At 64.2% G+C, this 11,798-nt stretch overlaps 1 protein-coding gene across 6 annotated transcripts; it reads left to right on the forward strand.

Annotated features, from left to right (window-relative positions):
* Window positions 1-33: 33 nt before the first annotated feature.
* Window positions 34-11,558, forward strand: SCNN1D (sodium channel epithelial 1 subunit delta). 6 transcript variants are annotated; one of them, XM_045034910.1, is made up of 16 exons: window positions 855-977; window positions 1,306-1,436; window positions 2,114-2,285; window positions 5,115-5,177; window positions 7,026-7,402; window positions 7,921-8,128; window positions 8,238-8,428; window positions 8,511-8,689; window positions 8,765-8,928; window positions 9,029-9,127; window positions 9,410-9,527; window positions 9,905-9,983; window positions 10,069-10,126; window positions 10,239-10,366; window positions 10,480-10,555; window positions 10,675-11,558. In XM_045034910.1, exons 2-16 carry the CDS (start codon window positions 1,306-1,308, stop codon window positions 10,975-10,977), a joined length of 2,346 nt encoding a protein of 781 aa, XP_044890845.1. In that variant the 5' UTR covers window positions 855-977; the 3' UTR covers window positions 10,978-11,558. The 6 variants fall into 6 exon arrangements, with proteins under 6 accessions (XP_044890848.1, XP_044890845.1, XP_044890846.1 ...); XM_045034913.1 differs by lacking the exon at window positions 2,114-2,285 and having other exon boundaries at window positions 34-977; XM_045034911.1 differs by lacking the exon at window positions 855-977 and having other exon boundaries at window positions 10,290-10,366.
* The last annotated feature ends 240 nt before the right edge of the window (window positions 11,559-11,798 follow it).

Below are 11,798 nucleotides of genomic sequence, written 5' to 3' on the forward strand. Positions count from 1 at the left end.
GCCTGCGTCTCGCTGCCGCCTCGCGCCCCGCAAGGGAGAGAGCGTCGGCGCGTGCGCACTAGCGGGCAGCTCCTTGGGGCGGGGGCCGCGGGAAGGTGGGCGCATGCGCTTCGGCGGGCAGCTCCGGGCGGTCGGCTCTCTGGTGTCTCCGCTGATCTGGTCAGGCCGCCAGGGCCCTCCTGGGCATCTTTCCGCTACAGCGTTGTCGGCGGGCGGCCCCAGGGGTTGTCAGCGGCCGCAGGGGTCCCGGATCCCCTCACTCTGCACACTACCTCCCCATGAACCCTGGCCGAGAGCGGGGCGCGCCAATCCCAGGAAGACAGACAAGCTCCGTCAAAGGGTGTCTCCGGAGGTGCCGGCGTGAACTCCTCCTTGAGTTCACTGGGACCCCGACCCTCCCACCATGCTACCCTCCACGGGATGGGAGCAATCCGGCCTGGGGAGCGCAGTCCTTGTGCCCACTTAACAGGAGAGAGCTGGAGGCGCTAGAATCCTCCGGCCCCATCAGTAACTGAACCTGCCCAGGGCCCCTGAGAGTCACGTCCTGAATCTCCTTGTCTGGCCACCAGTGAGGCATGGGGATGGGGAGCATTGCCAGAACCTGGGCCAGGTGGGGTCTGCCATGGGCAAGCCTGGCCAGCCCCTGCCTATGGGGAGAGCTGGCCTCATAAAAATAGTTTCACTGTTTCCCCAACTGAATTTTCCACCCAGCCCATGAATGGGGTCATTATGCAACAGTGGACACTGCACTGAGGCTTGCTTTCTGCTCCCACAGTCCCCTCCCTGGCCCTGGGGTGGGGGGGGGGGGAGGCAGAGCCTGGCCACTGTGAGTATGCCTGAAGCAGTTAGGTGCAGCTGCTGCTCCCAGGGCCAGCATCAAAAGGGTCCTGATTGCAGAGGCCTGGGGCTGGCCCTCTCTGCTCCTCAAGAGTGCCGTGGGGGAAGGCTTGGAGGGACGTGAGGATGGCACACAGGAGGTAGGAGAGTTGGTGTCTGAACGCAGGGTGGGCTGGGCAGCTGAGTAAGCCAGCATACGTACTGCCTCCTGCCCTCCCTGGAGAGAAAACCCGGGACAGGGCCAAGCGGGGGCTGGGGTATCCACTCATAGGTTGTTTCAGGGGAAGTGCTGCATATCGACTGTGAGGCAGGTGGTAATCATCAGCCTGGACAGGTCTGGAAACCACGTGCCGGACTGCATGGCTCTGTGGGACAACGCTGGTGTTCCAAACCCTTCACCAAGCCCCTGAGTGCCTCTCGGTACAGGCCACAAGTCAGCGAGGTGACTGATCACACAACCATTAACAGATGCCAGCAGAGGGCAGGCAGCCATGCTTACCCTTGACCCTGGCCCACCCGGGGCATCTCAGGCAGGATCTGGCCCCAGGCCCTGGGCAGAACCCAGAAGGAGTGCCCATCGTCCCCCAGTCTGCTGCCAGGTGAGTCGACCCGTGGGAATCCAGCCTGCTTCCGCTTTCTACCACGTCACCCAGTCCTGGCCTGCCTGCCTGGTGGGGAGGCCGGCGGTTTCTGGGGCTTGGCCTCCTGCTGCGACACTGCGCATCGTGCCTGTGCCTTCACTCCTCTGCCTCCTCCGAGAGCTCTGCCTTCCCCATGCAGGGCGGACCCAGCTCTTTTTAGCACATGGAAAGTTATGTAAGGGAGGCTACCCCGGGGCACCTGGGGTTCAAGCACAGGTGTGTCTGGCACGCACCCACGCGCACCTGCAGAGCATAGGCAGTGGCGGTACGGGCCTGGGTCCTCGGGCAGGTAGAGGCACTCTCCTGCCTCAGTTGGTCCCTGTGTAAAGTGGGGGAGCCAGTGGGGTTGCATCTTGATGGGAAAGCTCAGTTCAGAACCCCCCAGCATCAGTCCCAACCTCCTGATCACCAAGCACCCTTGAGTCACACCTGAGGAAGAAGGTTCCCGAGACAGATGTGGCCACCAGGTCCTGCCAAGACCCTCGCCCACCGGCCCCACCTATGCTGCCCTCCGGGCCAACAAGGCCCACGCTGCCCAGGACTCTGGCCGTAGAGCTGGTGGCCTCAGCAGTCAGGCAGGAGTGGGCAGCTAGGCTGGCAGTTAACGACAACTGAGACCTTCTCAAACCCCAAAGCCACCCTTCTGGAGAAGAAGCTGGAGCTAACCTTCCTGCCAGACTTCCTTCCAACCACTGCCACTTCCGCCAATGGCCAAGCTGCAGGGAGAAGATGGCCATGCTCACTCCTGAGCATCTTGGGTCCAGGATCCATGCTCCGTGTCAGAAGAGCTGCCAGGAAGCCAAGAGGGTTAGAGCCAAGAAAACACACCCCCCCACCACCACCGGTTGCCACCCCCACCCCAGGGCAGGACCTGAGGGTCTCAGTTGCATGTGACCAGTAGGGACCATGGGACCAGGGCTCAAGAGAGGGTACCAAAGAGCCAGCCTGGAGGTGACCAGGCAGGAAGTGTGCACACCCCACCCCTTCCAGTGGGAACACTGGGCAGACCCTGAGCTCCACCCACCCCCAACTGCCCGGAGGCACCTCAGGGAGCCCCCTCTGTGCTGGTCAGAGCCTCTGCTTAACACTGTGGTCAGTGCTTGGGGGAGTGAGGGGACTCTGCATTTGCACCAGGAAGGCCCCTCACCCTCCTGGAAGCAGGTGGGCCAGCCCCAGGCCCAGGGAGGATGACCCCCACCCGCCCATGCCCACCGGGAATCCAGCACACATGCAGGGGCCGTGGGCTCGACTTCACTTCTGTCACACCAGAATCTCCTAGGACCAACTCTGAGCTGCCCGAGGGTAGGGCCACCCACGGAGGAATGAGCTGAGCCTGGGGGCCCCATGCAACACCAGCACCGACAGTGTCCAGGAGAGCCCCAGCCTGAACGGGGACACCTTGGCACCCCTAGACCCAGCCTCAGTGGAGGCTGGCTCTCAAAGTCCCGATGGGGGGTGTACTCCAGGTGAGGCCAGCATCCTACTGTCCCGCGGAGAGGGTGGAGTGCGTGGGGCCTCTGAGGCGTCCACACATCCCTTCAACACACAGCTATAGAGGAGTGACCGCATGGGCCCACACTGTGCCAGGGGCTGGGGACGCCTTCTTCCTCAGGTGCCCCTGTGCCCGGAAGAGAGGCGGGGCTGCTGGCCTCAATGCCACTAGATGCAGTCTCTGTGTCCTCTATGGCCTCTCAGAGATGGGCTCTGGGGTGGCCTCCTCCCCTCCCCACTGGTTGCTGACCCTTGGCCCTGGCACCTTCTGTTGGCCCCTTGGCAGTCCTCAAGGTGTTTCCCCAGGAGGAGGGAAGGAAGGTTTGTGCCTTCTGCCTGGATGAGCTCAGGGCACTGAGTTTCCTCGGGGCACTCGACTCGAGTCCTTCAGGGCACTGGGCATCGATCGGCACAGGCGTGCCTCTGTCCCCTGGCCGGGGCTCTTTCTCCCACAGGAACGCAGGGGCTCCCTCCAAGCTCCCTCCACGCTGCCCTTGGCTGGCAGGGACTCTGGCCAGACCTGAGCCGGGGCCTCCAGGGCCGTCCTTCCTGGAGGCTCGTTTCTTCAGCCTCCTGAGCCACAGGTTACCCCTGTTCTCCTTCCAGAGCACCTGGGACCTTCCCGTGCTGCTAGGAGGCCTCCCGCAGGACAGTGTGTGCCCCACCCCCTTGGTAACATCGCCTACCCCACAAAGGGTAATTGCTTGCGTGGTGGCAGAGGCCTGAGACACCCCAGGCCCGTGCTGAGGTTAGGGGCTATGATGCTTGGGGAGGGACCAGTGATATCAGCTGGTCCCACCTCTGAGCCTTGTGCAGGAAGAGGAAACAAAGGCCCATTCTGCACTTGAGGAAATGGGCTCAGAGAGGTTGAGTAATTTGGGCAAAGTCCCACAGTAAGTGACAGAGATGTGATTTGTACCCACACCCGCGTGAGTCCAAGGCCTGCTCTCCCCAGGCGTGAAGGCATGACTTCCCTCTCTAGGCATCACCAGTGGCCATCTGCCTCCTTCCAAAGCCACAAGGCTGATGACCCCACCCCTCCTCAGAGCCCAGGCGCCCTAGCAGGGCCTATTGGAAGTGGGGCTCCCTCCCTCATCCCCGCCGAGGGACTCAGCACCCATTGGGGGCAGGGTGTAGAGCCTGCCCTGGGGAGGGGGCAGTAGGGCCTGAGCTACGCCCTCAAACCTGGGATCAGGCTGAGGATCTGGTCGCTTGGGATGGTGAGGCCTCTGGGTCATCCTGGGGACACGCTAGACCCCCCCCCCAACTGGGCCAGAGGGGTGGGGTGTCCTGGGTTGTCCTGCCTCTGGTGCACCGTCCGGCCTCACACAACGACAATGAGGCCAAGGACTTCAACCCCCCCCCGCCCAGACCGTGTGATTTGGCCTTGAGTGTGGTGTGCATTGTCAGCATGTGGTCTCAGCGCGTATGTGGCCAAGACACGTGGTGTCTCATCTTCGTGGGAGGCGTGTTGTCTTAGCGTGTGGTGTGGTCAGCGGTGGCCATATTATATGGTAGGAAGGATGAAGTGTGTGCCACAGGCCACCAGGTGCTATCTCCACACCCAGGCCCTGGGTTGTTCCCACAATTAGAGCCTGTCCCAGCAGCTGGGCGGCTGGCCCTAGACACCTGAGTTCTGGGAGCGGAGGCCCCTGCCCAGTGCCCCTTGGCCACAGATACCTGTAGTCGGTGCTCGCAGTGTGAGCCAGGCAGGCGGTGGGGAGCAGGCACCCCTCCCGGGCCTGTCAGGAGGCAAGCGGGCAGACAGGCGAGGGGCCAGGGCACTGCAGGGTCTGCTGGGAGTCAGGTGTCTGACCCAAGAGAGATCTGAGCGTCAGGAGCTGGGGGAGGGGAAGGTCTGCTCCGAGAGAGGCAGGGCAGCCATCCAGGGGGGGCTCTTCTCCCTCCAAGAGCCCTTTACCCCTAGGCCTGGCGCCCAAGGCTCTGGGCAAGAAAGGCTCACCCAGGGGGAGGACCCCCATCCCTGCCCTCATGGCTTCCCCTTCCAGGTCCAGAGTGGGTGTGCCTGCCCCCGCCGGCCAGGCCCCTCCCCGCCTCACCCCACGCCCAGCCAGCCTGTTATAAATAGGAGGCTGCCTGGCCAGTGTCGGGCCACATCCCACTTTGCCTTGTTACCCACTACAGCGTCATCAGGCCACCCACCACGGGAGAATGGAGGCACCTGCACAGGAAGGCTCCAGCTTCAAGGTACCCAGGGGCACCTGATGTGCCCATGCCGGGGCAGGGAGGGAAGGTCTTCTCTGGGGGTCTCTCTAGCCTGAAGCGGAGGGCGCGGTGTCCCACGTGTCACCTGGAGCACCAGCATGCACAAGGGGCGAGAGATGAGGGTCGTGTAGTCCCCACTGAGGGCTTGGTGCGTGTGACAGGAGAACGTGTATTTGCACACGCACGTGCGTGTGCGAGTGTGTCCGAAGGGGCCGTCGCCCCTGCTCCTGCTGTGTCTGGCTTGAGGCTTCTCGGATCCCGAGTGCCCACATTCACCCCAGTGCATCCGGGGCCCTCTTCCCAGGTGTCTGGACCCCGCCCCTATCTCAGGAAGCCCTGGGGGCTCTCACTGGTCCTCCAGATCCCCATCTTCAGGGCCTCCCCTTTTCCTGCCTTGATAGCCCCAGCTGGGGCAGAAGGGGGCTGGTTTGGGCTACATGTGTGGGGGAGGGTAAACATGGTTCCTGGATTCAGAGAGAACCTTCTGGAGCTCCTCTTGCCTAACCTATAACACACAGCTGAGGCTCCTACCTCACCCGTGAAGGCCCGCTCTGATCATGGGGGACACGCATGTGAGCGGAGCTCTGTGCATGTGAGACCCACCATTAGCACCCTGTGCTGGTACCTGCTCCTGGCCAGGCACGAGGGAGGCCCGAAAACCTGAAGCTGGGAAGGGAGGCCAACCTACCCGCACCTGTACCTATGGCCCTGCGAAGCCATACCTACAGCCTGCTCCAACATGCAGGTTCCCGGAGCTCACGGGAGCAGCCTGTTTGGGTGTACCGGGCCGGGCGTGTGCTGGCAGATGCTGATCCGCTGCCCTTGGCTCAGCCCCCTCCCCAGGTGCCTCAGGAGGGGGCCAGAGCTCAGGAGGCCATACCCTGGGTGCAAGAAGGCCTAGTGATTCAGATCAAGATGCGGACAATGTGGAAAGTCCACCGGAAGCCCATGCGGTGACTCAGCACATGTTCAGGGCTCACAGGCCTGGCCTAATCAGGGTCCCATGTCCCTGTGTGCCGGAGGAACTGGGGGTCTGGGGGCCCTGGTCTGTGGCTCTACTTCTCTGGGGCCCTCAGGTCCCCACCCCTGGCTGGCCCACTGACCCCTGCCTGCTCTTCCTGAAGCCCAAGGTCCACAAACAGGGCTTCGCTGGGGACACAACTTGGTAGATGACGCCTCGCTGTGGGCCCACGGCACTGAGCGACACATCAGGCCTGACCCTTGGCCCAGACGTGGCCGAGCAGCCTGCTTCTGTCCGTCCCAATCAAATGTGGCCGTACTGGCCACAATCAAATGTGGCCAGTGAGGGTTGGTAGAGGCCGTTGGGGCCCAGAGTTTGGTCTTTCCAGGGCCCCAGACTTTCCACATTGGCTCTGGGCCAAGGACACAACCCAGACAAGCAGGCCACCTGGCCTGCCCCTCCCCCAGAGGCCCCTGCCCCACTTAGGGGACAGTAGTAGAGACCCACCCAGCCTCAAGCCAGCCTGCAAACAGTTTCAGGCAGGGCTTAGACACCACACCCTCCACTGTCCCCATCCCCACCAGCCAGACCCAGCTCTGGCTGCGATGAGGCATGCCTGAGGAGGCCGCCTGGTGCCCGGCCAGGGGTTGGGGGGGGATGGCTGCAGGACTGGTCCCGAGCCTCTGATAGGGCCTCTTTCAAGCATCAGCAGGCTGGGCTGTGCCATAGGCGGCCGAGGGACACAACTGTCCCTAGAGTTCCCGGGGACAGAGAATGGAAGTCCCCCCAGCCTGGGGTGAGGAGGCCTGAGTGGGAGTCAGGCCAGGCACCAGGCAGGGGCCACACCAAAGCTTGCTTCTTGGGCGCAGGCAGGAGCTATGGCCCAGGCATCCGGTGGCTCCCCAGAGTCCCATGATGCCCAGCTGCCACCGCCACCTCAGCCCGAGGACCAGGAGGGGCAAGGGGAGGGGCTCGTGGAGCTGCACGCCTCCTTCCGGGAGCTGTTCACCTTCTTCTGCACCAACGCCACCATCCATGGCGCCACCCGCCTCGTCTGCTCCAGCCAGAACCGCCTCAAGACGGCATCCTGGGGGCTGCTGTTCCTGGGTGCCCTGGGTGCACTCTACTGGCAGTTTGGGCTCCTCTTTGAGCAGTACTGGAGCTACCCGGTCATCATGACCGTGTCCGTGCACTCGGAGCGAAAGCTCTTCCCGTCGGTCACTCTGTGTGACATGAACCCACACAGGTGAGGGTTCCTGACTCCTCACCTCTGCAGCCCGCGGGTGTCTCCCCAGGCGTGGTCACAGTGGAAGCTCCACTGGCTCAGGAACCCTGAGCCTCTGGTTGGGGAGTGGGGGGTGGGACGGGTACCAGACAAGGAAGAGCCGGTTGGAGCTTGCAGTGGTCAGTGTCACCCAGACACCCAGGTGCTGGGCCGCCTGGAGCAAGGGTTCGGGTTGGGGGGTGCCGGAGAAGAGAGCAGGATAACATTCCAGGTGGGGAGGCAGAGGGGGCAAAGAGGGGGGGAGCAGTGGCTGTGCCGGAAGGTTGGTGGAGTGCACACGGGCTCCAGGCCAGGCAGGGGGCGGGGCGGGGGGGGGGGGGCCCGACCTCACTCTGCAGCCCAGTTTGAAGCTCAGGCTTCCCGAGGATGGGGCGAGGCCGCTGTCCCCAGCGGTATCCCGTGACTGATGCGGGGGACTTTAGGGGGTGGCCCTGGCTCAGCTCCCCCCTCTCCCTCGCCCTGACCTCTCCACCCGCCAGGCCGAGCTCAGTCCGCCACCATCTGCAGGCACTCGATCGGTTCGCCCGGGAGAACATCCGCTCTCTCTACAAATTCAACTTCAGCGAGGACGGGGATGTCCCCCTTGCCGACGACCAGGGCCCACGGCCTGCCTTCTACCTGGACCGCAGCGTCCGTCTGCAGAGGCTGAGCCACCCAGGTGGCCAGAGCAGAGTGGGTTTCAGACTGGTGAGTGTCCCTAGGCCTGAAAGGTCCTGGCGAGCCGTCATTCTGCAGGGCTCTGCGTTGGGCGTGGGCAGGCAGGGAGGCTGTGCTGTGCTGACCCCATGCCCCTCAGTGTAACAGCACAGGCGGAGACTGCTTCTACCGGGCCTTCTCGTCAGGTGTGACAGCCGCCCGAGAATGGTACCGCTTCCACTATGTGAGCATCTTGGCCCTGCTGCCCGCTGCCCACGAGGACAGCCACCAGAGCCACGGTGGCCACTTTGTCTTCTCTTGCCAATTCGACGGCCGGGACTGCCAGGCCAGGTGAGTAGGGGTGGGGCGGGCGGGTGGCTGCTCCCCTCGCTCCACCCTGCAGATATGGGTGCCACCGCTGAGTTTCCTCCAGAGATGACGCAGGTCAGAGTCCCTCAGGCCACATGCAGTGGGGTCATGGGTCAGAGGAGGGTGCTGGTCTGAGTGTGGCTCCCGGCTCCAGGCACTTCCAGACGTTCCACCACCCCACCTATGGCAGCTGCTATACCTTCAATGGTGTCTGGGCTGCGCAGCGCCCGGGCATCACCCATGGTGAGTGCCAGCCGCAGGCGGAGTGGGGGAGAAGGCATCCTGGCCAGCCTGGCCTCACCCCGCTTCTTCCCCCAGGAATCAGCCTGGTCCTCAGGACTGAGCAGCAGGACCACCTCCCGCTGCTGTCCACGGAGGCTGGCATCAAAGTCATGATTCATGAACGTGACCACACACCTTTCCTGGAGCACCAGGGTTTCAGCATCCGGCCAGGGACCGAGACCACCATCGGCATCCGAGAGGTGGGTGCGCCCCGTCCCGCCCACTCCCCACTCGCCTGCCCAACCCTGGGGCCTCAAGGGCCGGGACAAGAGTGGGACTGTAGCGTTCTCCCTCCCCCAGGACGAGGTGCGCCGGCTGGGGAGCCCCTATAGTCACTGCACCGACGGTGTGGAGGGTGTGGGTGGGCAGCTGCTGTACAATGCCTCCTATACCCTGCAGGTGAGTCTGGGGCCATGGGGTGGGAGGAAGGGAGCGTCTCAGGGAGGACCCAGGGGAGGCCGGGGGAGAGAGGACGGTCAGGAGAGGAAGTTGGGGGGGGGGGAGGGACGAAATGGGGAGAGGCGGGGAGGGCTGGGGGAAGGGGGGAGGGGGTGATGGAGGAGGGCCCAGGGAAGGCAGGTGCGCTGCTGAGAAGGAGCGGAGCCAGGACCTCCTGCACGCTCTGGCGGAGGGATGGCTGCCTCTGGAACCTTCAGCCCGTGTGCCCTGCTGTCCCCCCAGGCCTGCCTGGTATCCTGTTTCCAGCAGCTCATGGTGGAGACCTGCTCCTGCGGCTACTACTTCTACCCTCTGCCGGCAGGGGCCCAGTACTGCAGCTACTCCCGGCACCCAGCCTGGGGTGAGACCCGCCCCGCCCCGTTCCGCCCCGCCCCGCTCGCGCCCGCCCCGCCCCATTCCGCTCCGTTCCGCCTCGCCCCCTCCGTCCCGCCCTGCCCGCTCCTCCCCCCCACCCGCCCGTTCCACCCCGCCCCGTTCCGTCCCGCCCCGCCCGCTCGCGTCCGCCCCGCCCCGTTCCGCCCTGCCCGCTCCTCCCCGCCCCACTCCGCCCTGCCCCGCCCAGTCCGCTCCGCCCGCTCCGCCACGCCCCCCTCCGCCACGCCCTCCCCTGGGGGTGGAAGGAGGTCAGGCCTGGTCAACCTAGAAAGCTCTCCTCCACGCCACCCTGGGTCGGGGTGATGGGTTCATCTGTGACCCCCCCCCCCCCCACCTCTGCAGGCCACTGCTTCTACCGCCTCTACAGGGACCTGGGGACACACCGACTTCCTTGTGCCTCCCGCTGCCCCAGGTCCTGCAGGTGAGTAGCAAGTGTTGGGGTTCAGGGTCAGGGGTCACTGCCATAGCACGACAGCAGGAGTGTTATGGGGATCTGCCTCTCCTAGGGAGTCTTCCTACAAGCTCTCTGCCGGGACCTCGAGGTGGCCTTCCTCCAAGTCAGCTGTGAGTCCGCTGAAGGGGTGGGGTGAGGGGCTGACAAGCTGGTGGGCCTCACAGGTCCCAAAGAGCCCACCCTGGACCAGGCTGTACCCCTGCTCTTACCCCTGCCCCACAGCACCCTGAGGGCTGGGAGGAGCAGTGGCCACAACAAGGCTTCTGTGTGCAGGACTGGATCCTGGCTGCGCTGGGCAAGCCAGGCCGCAGGAGCTCAAGCCAGAGCAAGAGCCCAAGCCCAAGCCTCAGGTGGGTGCACTCCTCCTCCTCCAGAGGTCTCGCCCGGGCCCCTCCCCCTGACAGCCTTGCCCTTCTGGGCCCCAAGGAGGAGCCCTGCCCCTCACACCTCTGCCTTGCCCCAGGAGCAACATGGCCAAGGTGAACATCTTCTACCAGGAGCTCAACTACCGAACAGTGGAGGAGACACCCGTTTACTCGGTGAGCCAGCCAGGAAACCAAGAGCTGTGGTGGGGGCAGGACCAGCCCTGGTCAGACCCCCCGGGGCCCGGCCATGGCGCAGCCCTGTGCACCTGCTCACAGCCCACTGATGCCTGCAGGTGCCCGAGCTGCTCTCAGCCATGGGCAGCCTCTGGAGCCTGTGGTTCGGCTCCTCTGTCCTCTCTGTCCTGGAGCTGTTGGAGCTGCTGCTCGATGCCGTAGCCCTCACACTGCTACTGGGCTGCCGCCGGCTCCGCAGAACTCAGGGGTCCCAGACAGGGGCAGCCACAGTGGCGTCCCACGCCAAGCCGGAGGCCAGCCAGTTGCCCACTGACTGCAGGAACGACGTTAATCATCTGGGGGGCCCTGCTGGCCTCTTCTCCCATGCCGCTTCTGGGAGCTGTGGCAGGAATCTTTGCTGAAGAGTTAGGCCAAGTGAGAGCCCCAGCCTCCTGTCACCTGAACCAGCCTGAGCTTGTTCTGAGCCCGAGGAATATGGGAGCGGTGGGCTCTCCTGGCTGCCCAGAGTGAACCAGACCAGCCCCACAGAGCCACCACCAGGCAGCCAAGCCAAGCCCAGGGCCCAGGAAGCAGCAGCACGGAGCCCGCAGGCAGGCAGGCAGGCACCAGGGTGCCCAGCCCATTGGTGGCCTCTCATCAGCCCAGTGGTGGCCTCACTCAAGGAGGCCCAGGGCAGGGGGGAGGGGAGTGTCCCCACCACTCTGGATTCCTGCGTCTAGTCTGTACGTACCCGTGAGTGTGTGCATGCACGGGGGTGGGGGGGACCTCCACATGGGAGTGTGCCTGTGTTTGGTGTCACTGTCACGCAAAAACGTACGTGTGCTTCTGAGTGTGCCAACGTATCTGTCTACACCTATGTGTAGGTGTGTGCGGGCATCAGGCAGAGCCTTCCTTAACTCAGGACAGGTGGAAGGAAGGGTAGGGCCAGGCCAAGGTAACCTTGGTGACCTTGGGCTGCTTTGTAATAAAACTTGTGATCTCACCTGGTGGCCGAGTGTGTGCACCTCCCCAGTCACCCTTCCTGAGTAAGCTGGAACCCCCAGGCTGCACCACCACACCCCTCAGAGCCACAGACATGCTGTGGGAGCCAGGGGGCAGGAGGGCAGCTGTGCCCACAGCTAGCTTGCAGAGCCAGGGCTTGCCCAGGAGACAAGACCAGACCCAGATCACCCCCACCGCTTTGCATCCACCCCTACTCCCTCCAGGGGCCACAGTCCAGGCC

This window comes from Felis catus, chromosome C1, assembly GCF_018350175.1.
Source record: "Felis catus isolate Fca126 chromosome C1, F.catus_Fca126_mat1.0, whole genome shotgun sequence".
Lineage (NCBI taxonomy): Eukaryota > Metazoa > Chordata > Mammalia > Carnivora > Felidae > Felis > Felis catus.

Excerpts from the sequence above, each read along its gene's own strand:
- SCNN1D (XM_045034910.1), top strand. The coding sequence starts at position 1,306 with ATGCCAGCAGAGGGCAGGCAGCCATGCTTACCCTTGACCCTGGCCCAC. Across the intron at positions 9,528-9,904 it reads CTCCCGGCACCCAGCCTGGG|GCCACTGCTTCTACCGCCTC; the intron begins GTGAGACCCGCC and ends CCACCTCTGCAG. Across the intron at positions 10,367-10,479 it reads AGCCCAAGCCCAAGCCTCAG|GAGCAACATGGCCAAGGTGA; the intron begins GTGGGTGCACTC and ends GCCTTGCCCCAG.